This window comes from Pundamilia nyererei, unplaced genomic scaffold (genome assembly GCF_000239375.1).
Source record: "Pundamilia nyererei isolate P.nyererei 1_Seehausen unplaced genomic scaffold, PunNye1.0 scaffold01355, whole genome shotgun sequence".
NCBI lineage: Eukaryota > Metazoa > Chordata > Actinopteri > Cichliformes > Cichlidae > Pundamilia > Pundamilia nyererei.
In genome coordinates this window covers 3,155-12,627 of record NW_005188756.1, presented here as the reverse complement: position 1 = coordinate 12,627, position 9,473 = coordinate 3,155, and the positions used below count along the sequence as shown (strand labels likewise).

Here is a 9,473-nt window from a genome sequence, read left to right as displayed (position 1 = left end):
ATCTTATCTGTGCTGCACTCAACGAGCCCATTTTGAGAAACTCACGCCTCTCCCATCGTTCCAATCCCAGCGGGCAGCCTTGTGGGGGTTTGAACAGCCGGTTCCGCTTTCTTAATTCTTCGATAAGTCAGGGCCAAGCCAGCTCCGATCAGCCAGAACCCTGTTATCATGGTTCCGAATAGGTAGATATCTTCAGCACTAAGGCTCACCCGAGCTCAGACTTCTCGTTGAGAAAGGGGTGTCAATTGCATTTAGGGACCAGTTGATCCAATCCATAATTCCTCATTTAGGTTTAAGAGAACAGATTGTGAGAGAGTGTTCCAGGGAAAATACAAAAAAAACACGAGACTAGACAAGGACATAAACAGGGAAGGTAACGGGAGAGGAGAAAAAGTGCGTCCGCCTCCTCCGAGAGCCAAAGAAGTTATGTATTTATGTCAAAAAATTTTGATGGCAACAACATATCACAAAAACTTGGGGCAGCCAACATGGCTAGAAGGCTAGAGGAACATTTTGCAACTAACTAGGTTAACTGGCAACGAGAGGATAACATGATCAGATATAAGAAAAAGCATCTTAGAGAACCAGATCGTGGGGCAACCGTGGCTCAAGAGTTGGCAGTTCGTCTTCTAATCGGAACGTTGCTGGTTCGAGCCCCGGCTCGGACAGTCTCGGTCGTTGTGTCCTTGGGCAATCCATTATTATTATTATTATTATTATTAGAATGTCTCCAAAGCAAAGACAGGCAGAGGGTCACTAATCTGCAAAGATACTGGTGCATCCAGTGGTAACCCTCAGCCTCCTAGCAGACATACCTATGGTATCAATTTCAAAATCCTAGATAACACCCTAAGTTATTGCATTCACAAGATTTTCAGGAAACATGACCTTTGACCTTGACATCAATGAGATTCAATTGCGTGCTAGATTTTTAGTAGATACACCTATGATATCAACATAAAATTCTTACCTGATATTATGATATCAGTGTTGCCTGATGTACTATTACCTCAGCATCCACAATATATAATATCATCAAAAGAATTGATCAATCTAGCAAAATCATGGTGTAAGGGACAAGGGTGATTTGAAAAATTGTTTTGAATTCATTCTGGAAAACATGGATGTTCCAGGCTTAAAAGGAGGGCGAGCACCGATCTTGTTATTAGTGGTTGCTTTCAGTTCAGCTAGAACTCTGATGGTATGGGGGTGCATAAGTGCCTAATGTCTAACAAAGGCGTAAAAAGTACAACTGTTTTTGTATTAGTTAAGTGGTGTATGTTTATCTTGGTAACTTCGGGGGATACACAAACTTTTTTACAACTGTTTGCGTATGCCAATATACATAATATCTTAGCAGACATTATCAATTTCTCCCAAACGCAAACTTATCGATGAAGTCCAAGTGTTTAATCTTTAAATCCTTTGTGACTGAACAATGTAACCACAACACACTGGGCCCTACTTTTTAAAATGGCAAAAGATCAGCAGATGAAACGTTTATTAACCTCTGATGTTCAACAAACCTACATGAGTGCAGAAAAAAAATCATATTCTTTTCTCTAATTGTAAGATGCTTTCATTAAAAAAAAAGCTAACTTTTTACAGTATGTCAGTTTATCTTAAAAACTATTTTTGACTTTATTGGACAGTGTTTGGACAGGCTAGCTTACTTATAGTCATGAATTTCTAACCTCTGAAGTTTAGATATTTCGTTAATTTAAGAAAGTCTACAAAGCGTAACTTTTACTGTACTGGTAGACAATGATGTAATTTTGCACATCCTTGTATCTAATGTTTATTTCATGCTCTTACTTTCCAAGTGAACTGCTTTTCTTTTGTTGTTGGGTTTCTATGGTTAAAACTGGGTCTTTGCACTTACCTCCATGCGTCCCTCCTGCTCCAGTGGTTTGATCCCTGCAAAGATGTCTGGCTCCTCCTCCTGATGGTTGTCAGCTAGCTGTCTGTCTACACCCTCTTCTGAAGCAGCACTCAGATAGTATGCCTGGTAGTCATCTTCACCCACAGCTTCTCCTTCAGCAGCTGCACGTACAGCTTCAGCTCCTTCACGAGCTGCTCCACCTACCACTACTGCTCCACTTCCTGCTACTGCTGCAGCAGACACCAACTCTTTGCAGCCTAGCACTGGCTTAGCAGATGTTTGAGGGGTGCCTGATCTCACTGTAACTGCTGAAACTAAAGGCTGGTTACTACCAGCTGAATCTACATCTTCATCTATGTTAAGTGCTGGCTCCACCTCGGCTTCCTTTTCTGCTGTGCTGGGCATGCCCACAACTATCACTCCATTCTCTTTCAAAGGGAAACAAGGTGGAGCAGGCTCTGCAGCAGCAATTGCTGCAGAGTCACGGCTGCTATGCTTTGTTTCAAAAATCTTGCTCCCTCCACTGTTGCACTTCCGTGAATCTCGGAGCAGTGGACTTGGAGAGGGCAACATCTCTGGTGGTGGTGGGAGAAACTCGAAAGTGTTACTAGCCTCAGCCCCCAAAGCCAGATTGCAGCCGTCATCCAGACTGAGCTCAGCCAAGTCTGGCTCCAAGGAGCTATCTTCACTACTAGTTCTGCGTTTGGCACTTGTATGCTTACTACTTCCTAATCCTCCACCACCGCCAGGTCCTCCTCCTGTTGCCCCCTTCCCACCTCCCTGAGTCAGTTTCAACTTTCCTCCAGAGGAGGAACCCGGGCCTTTGTACATGCACTTTCCTCCTCCATCTTCCAGGGATAGTGAGACACTCCCTCCCAGTCGAACAAGCATCCCTCCACCTCCACTCACTGACAGTCCCTTCCTCTTGGTCAGAATGGTCTCCTTAGGTCGCACTGCTACCTCCTGTTGTGTGGAGTTACTACTTGCCCTGCCTTTATACTCTCCTGCCGGTCCGCCTTCAGCTCTGGCCCCTGATTCAGAAGAGTCAACACCACCTCCTGCAGGCGACTTGATTCCTCTCTGGTGCAGCATTGCCCTGGACCAGCAGAACGTGGCACTCTTCTTATCTGCACTGCAGTAGGTAATGCCATCCAATGGGTAGGCCACCTCCCAGTTGAAATAGCAGGACTCCACAGCAGGTTTAAAGCCTTGAAACAGTTTATCCAGGGACTTGCGATGCTGTCCCCGCTTCACTATCTCTATAACTTTCAGGTGCCACTGCCTCAGCTGACCGGCCAGTTCCAAACGCCTAGAAGAGAATGTCCATAGTCTTTATATTTAACATGAATCGCTACTTCATATTCACTGGCACCCTAAATATGTAGTTACACACAATTAGTGATAAATGTGCTAGCAGAGGCTATTTTTTAATAATAGAATTTATACTTCATGACTTAAATTCTGTGACAGGTGAACCAATCCATGACCAGTATGTAGCACGGTGTCTGTGGTCTGACCTGCAGGGGCTCATAGTGGGGTCGAGCACTGCCAGCCTCCAAAGAACCACCATCTCATCACACATGCTTGCACAGGCATGAGCGGCTACTTCTGACTGTCCGTTGCTCCGGCCAGTATGACCACTAGCACTGCTGTGTGACGCTGATGTGCGAACGCTATACCACCAGCTAATGATCTGAATAGACACAGACAAGTGTGTGTGTGAGAATCAGTGTAATATGTACATAATGATTTCATACCAAATGTATGAAATATACATCCCTGTTTCCAAAGAATGTTGGGTGCTGTGAAAATTTATATCCTGTCCTTTATGCATAGGATATATGCAGCGTATCAGATTATGAACTCAGGAACAGCACCTTTTTTTGTTAAAGTGCCAATTATGAATTTAAGTCATATGCATTGTAGATAAACCAGGATACAGGCTACCCATGCTGCATCAGCTCCTCCTTTAACAACCCGTGTACGCATTTAGGCACAGAGGAGATCAGCTGCTATGGTTTTGATTGATTTTTTCCATCATTGCCAAATACAGATTTTAGAGGCATTGGGCCTCTTTTGTGTTATTTTTTTGTTTCATAATGTGCCAAATGTTTGGCTGGACACAGGACAGCCTAGTGCTCCAACTCTTACTACAGAGTCATACTTGAAGAGAATGTGGTTTTTCCTCATTTCTAAAGCAAGGAAAGGCATCTTTGAACTGCCTTCTCTGGAGCAGTATGTTGCCATCAAGCTATAACCTAATGAAAACATGATATTTACAATTCAGTTGGGTTTTTTGTAGTCTTGTCCTACTTTGAGGGCTTTTTTTTTTAAAATAGGAAAATTGCAAAGGCTTCACAGACATTTCTTTCCCCTTTAACAGTACATTAAAAGTAAGGGTCCCATGTCTAAATCTTTTCTTCTTTGTACTGGGTTACTCTCATCTTTTGGAAGTCATCCCAGAGTAATGGCCAACATACCTGTTCGTAGGTGAGGCACTGTTCAGTGAGAATCTCCAGCAGCGGGGCAGCATTGCTGTCTCGCCTCTTAAACATCTCCCTGACAATGGACAGAAGGTTCCAGATGCCTTCTGGCTCTCTACCCCTCAGAGGTCGCAACAGACATGCCCATTCAGCAGCTGCTGGTGGCTCGGTGGATGACAGGTACATGGAGTTCACATCACTGAGGATAACACAAATAGTACTGGTTTAGGCAAAGTAACGCTGAGGTACATTTACTAAAAAACAAACTATATCCAGTGAAAGATTTACTGTAGCACTTTCTCGTCAACACTACGTCATATGCATAAGATGAAGGGTAATCATGTGTGACAAATCATGCCTACCTGAAAACAACAGGTGAAGGCCCACAGAACTTGTGTAGAGTCTTTTTGATGTTGTCACTGAGGGTTGACTCATCCAAATACCAGGTGCTCTGGTCCGATGCTGAAGGGCCTGCTGTTGGATCTACAAAAATAAATTGTGCAGAAATAATTGAATCTTAAGAAAAAACATCTACTCTACACAATAAACTACAGAAGGCTTTGCTTTTCCATTAACAATTAAAAGGCATCAGAGTCCCCCATGAAAAGAAAATGTGGAACAGTAGTGATTTTATAGAAATGCTTTCATTTCTCCAAGAATAGTCTAAGGAGCTTGGAAAGAAAAGCGTCTGGACTTCTTTAAGTTTCTTGAAAATGTTTCACCTCTCATCTGAGAAGCTTTTTTCACTTCTAAGACCAATTGGTGGAGAGTCACAGATTTTTAAACCGTATTGGGAGTGTCCCTAAGAATGTTGTGGACCCCCTATTTTTCCTCTGCCTAATCACATGAGCCAAGGTATGAAAAACAGGTGTGGTTCACAATCAGCCAAGGTTTTGGGTGTGAGACCTTGTCCTACCCTATCCTGTGACTTACTGAGACCAAATGACCCGAGATGTGATGGCTACTCTTTCAAACCATCTGTCTTCTCTGTCCAAAAAGTGGACATTAGCATCCTCTAAAGAGCGATGTCCTTTAGATGCAGATGGACAGCCGAGTCTTGTCCTGTCAAGGTGGCTCCTGTGTGGCTGGGTCTGAAGTATTTTGAATGTTGTGTTGAATTCTATTCTATTCTATTCTATTCTATTTTGAGATGTCGTGTTTGGAAAAGTCTTTTCTGAGTTTCTCTGATAAACCTGCTCCATAATGGATGACAATGTTGTTCCGTTTGTCCTTCTGATCCTCCCTAGTTGGTGTCTGATCTTCTTTTCTGTGCATCTTTACTGATTTGATGAAAGCTCAATTAGGATAACCCCAGAGCTTTCTAAGACAGCTTTTTAAGAGCTTTCTTTACATGTGTATGTTCCTTCTTTTTTCCCTTCTGGCTTCTCCCAACCAATTGCTCTTAGAACTGAAGAAGCTTCTCGGATGAGAGGCGAAATGTCTTCAAGAAACTTAAAGACATCACAAAGTTTATGTGATGCAGCCTCAGATTTTTCAAATGCTGTTTGTTTAGCAATCTGATACTGAACCTGGAGCTCCACACACAGTGTTGATGGCAGTGGACTGTGAGGACAGCAACTCATCCAGGAGTCGCTGGGCTGTAGGCAGGATCTGGAGAGAGATAACTGAATGAATGCATTTTCTTTAATCATTTGGTTTACAGAGATCATAAATAGCTTAAGATACCTGCTGAGGCAGCTCACTGATGAGGTACTGGGCAAACTTTTGAAGCTGGTCTCTCTGCAGTCTGGACAAAGACTCAGAAACTGGAGCCCTAAGACACACTGCTGATGCCTACGCACACACAGACACACACACACCATATTTGTTTAGGTATTTTTAAGGGGATTGTAAACAGAAAGAAGTAAACAGATCAAATGTAGGAAAATACAGAGGAATGGCATTGCATTAATAGGTCCTTTAGTCAGTAGCCGTCCCAAGAAGCTAAATGGTGGTGTATTTGCATCCTTCCTGAAGGAGAATATTCAGCCATCAGGTCACGCCCTGAAATTCAAACTCATTTGGTTTACACAGTAAGATGAAAATCTTCCTTTGCGGCTGAATTAAAACAACTGCAAAGAAAAGTGGGCAAATTCTTTCAAATCAGTAATGTGAAAGACTAATGGTCCGTTATCACAAACACTTATATATTTCCATCAGAAGTTCCTGGGCAGGTAAAATGACAATTAGAAACACAAACCCACAAAAAAATGATCATAATCAAAAAACAACAAAGGCCCTGGAACGGCAGAATGGATCACTGTTTTCAAGTAAACAGATGACATGCGGAGGAATATTTTTTAAGATGACTGGTCTTTTAAGACGAGAGGTTTTCCAGGATATGTCCATCATCAAAAAGCTAAGTGTATTCATCTTGTTTAATTTTTTCCTACCATCATTTCACAAGAATTCCTTTATATTTTCTTCTTTTTTTTAAGGAAAAACAAAGAGAAAGACAGGAAATACAGAGAGACAGAGACAGTGTAGTGTCAGGATTCAAACTACAGATCTGCTGCTTTACGCATGCACATGAATTCAGTATGTGTTCCAACCACAAAGTTAGTGGTTTACCCTTTAAATACCTGAATATTAACAAAAACTTACATTGTGGATCCTGAAGAGACAGAGTGCCACCACATGGGCACACCACTTGGCTCCTGCACCACAGGTACAGCTGCAGGAGGTGATGCGACAGCGATCAAACATGACCGCCACGTTGTAGGCTCCTTTAGACTGACTGGACTGAGTGGAGACTACTGTAGCACTGAGATGAAAGCCTTGTAAATGAAAACAGAAAAAAACAAAATCAGCAAAGACAACAATGAGTTTGAAATGGAAGCAAGTGCATTTCTTTGATTGGAAATTATATTTTAGTGTCCGACAGAATGGTTTTGGTTTTGATATTGCTTAGTCTTTTATTTAATATAGCTCTTTTGTGCAAAAGGTTTGCAATCTTACAATGATTAAATTCCAGACCAAAATATTCTCTCCCACAAAAAAACAAAACGCAGGCATTGTTTGAGGTTTTTCCATTTTCTAATCCATGTCATCACACAACACATTTGTACAAAGTCCTACTAGTAATAAAGGAGAAGGTGCCTCAAACAAATTCGGACCAAGTCATATAGCATTCACACCTATGGGCAATTTAGTGTTTCCAATTAATGTATCCCCACTAACTGCATGTCTTTGGACTGTGGGAGCAAGCCGGAGTACCCAGAGAGAACCCACGCAAGCATGGGAGAGCATGCAAACTCCACACAGAAAGACCCCGGCCTGATGCTGCAATTGAACTCAGGACCTTCTTGTTTTGAGGCAACAGTGCTAACCACCGTTAGCCGACCAGCACCTTAACCAACTCTGCATAATACATATCAAAAGTATTTGTCATTAAAAGTTGGATGCGTGTGCACAGCAAATGGCTTTGTAGAGAAACAACTTAAAAGGCCCTATATAGGTGAAAAACAACAAAACAAACAAACCAAAATGTCACCATTTAATGTGGTATTTGGAAGATTTGCAGTTAAAAGTTGGAAATTGGGTTTAGATATTACACATACCCAGCATTCTGAAAACAGGATTATACTAATAGCAGACTTGTAGAAATAATGGAGGTAAATGGAGTACCTTTGAATCACATGATTTACTGTAACCTGCACATGGTGTTATTCTAAGCTTGGTGATTGTAGAAGAATAGAGTGTGATATACCAAAGTTAGAACACCAGAGAAATGTTTTCCATAAGAGTACTCACTCTTATGTAAAGGATTACTCTACTTACCAATTTGCAAAGGGTCTTTGACAGCTCTGATCCTATAGAGTTGTTCTCCACGCTGGAATTCATCTGGACTCCCATTAGCAAGGCAGGAATATAATCTGCAGCAGTATGAAACCAAAGTCAAAGAGTCAAAGCAGAGTCAAAGTCAGCATAGCCTAGATAGTTAAAAAAAAAATCATCCTGTTACTTTTATTAGCAGTCACATTGCCAATAAACATCAGTCAACCAGACAGCCATGGACGCCTTTCCTTTCATCCAGTCTCGATTTTGTTTATTTCAATACTTTTTTCTGTGCAAAAATAGTTTTGTTTCCTGTTTGGAAACAAACAGGAAACAAAAAACAGGAGATTGAATTTTCTGGATTAATTTTGCAGTTATCTATTTTACTTTACCTAAATGTTAAATGCAATATTTTTAAACCCAAGGTTGACCCCTTTTTGGATTTCAAATCTGTTGTAGTGGTGGGCACACTAAGAAAATTTGTTACTGTCCACCAGTAACCAACAACCAGTAATGGAGAGAGAGAGAAGGCTGAATATATCTACACTTATGTGCAAAGGTTTGGGCACGTTGCATCTTTTTTTTTTTTTATATTTCATGTTTATGTTTTTATGAATAAACAAACAGAAACCCCAACTGTTACATGTGACACAATCTTTGATTTCATCTGGGTTTAACAGAATATACTCCTAACTTAATGGTTAGTGATACAATATAGAAATAGAAACTATTACTATACTATATTACATGTGAATACATTGATGAATGTTCATTTCTCATTTCATTTCTTTTCTTTTTGATGCAGCATGCTTTTTCCCCACAGCCTTGGTCCAACAGTCTCCGTAACAAAGTAATATTTGAAATTTCCCAATTAAGAGGAATTAATGCATTTATGGTTTTTATCTAAGGCGAATAAAGGGTTTAAAAGACAAATCCTCACCTGATGTCCTCTTCATTCTCAGGGAAGCTCCAGTAGGCAATGCGAAGCTGGAGCTGTTCTGGGACAGGAGGATAGACCTTCTCTACCACTTCAAATGGGATGTGAAAGGCGACCTGTTTTGCTGACAACTCCACCAGTGGAATCACCTGACCATCTGAGGAAAACCATCAAAGAGAAGATGATCAGCACAGTCAGGTGACAAAAAAAATCTTAAATGTCTTATAGGGCTGCTCAAGTAATCGAATTTTAATGACGATTACGATCTGGGCTTTCAACGATCATTAAAAATGACTGAGCCGATTATTAGCCCCTCCCTCGTGCTTTACTCTCGTGCTGCTCCGTGTGGCAAATCGAGCGCACTTCTCTGCATTTCGAATATGTGTCACAACAA

The 9,473-nt window shown here is 41.3% G+C and overlaps 1 protein-coding gene across 1 annotated transcript; it reads right to left on the bottom strand.

Annotated features, from left to right (window-relative positions):
• Positions 1-1,684: 1,684 nt before the first annotated feature.
• LOC102194332 (zinc finger SWIM domain-containing protein 8-like) lies at positions 1,685-9,236 on the bottom strand (the record flags this gene model as incomplete). Its single annotated transcript, XM_005755387.1, has 9 exons — positions 1,685-3,191; positions 3,400-3,575; positions 4,363-4,564; positions 4,728-4,848; positions 5,895-5,976; positions 6,052-6,159; positions 6,970-7,142; positions 8,146-8,240; positions 9,083-9,236. Coding segments are annotated over 9 exons (2,444 nt in total), but the record flags the coding sequence as incomplete, so codon positions are not given.
• Between the last annotated feature and the right edge of the window lie 237 nt (positions 9,237-9,473).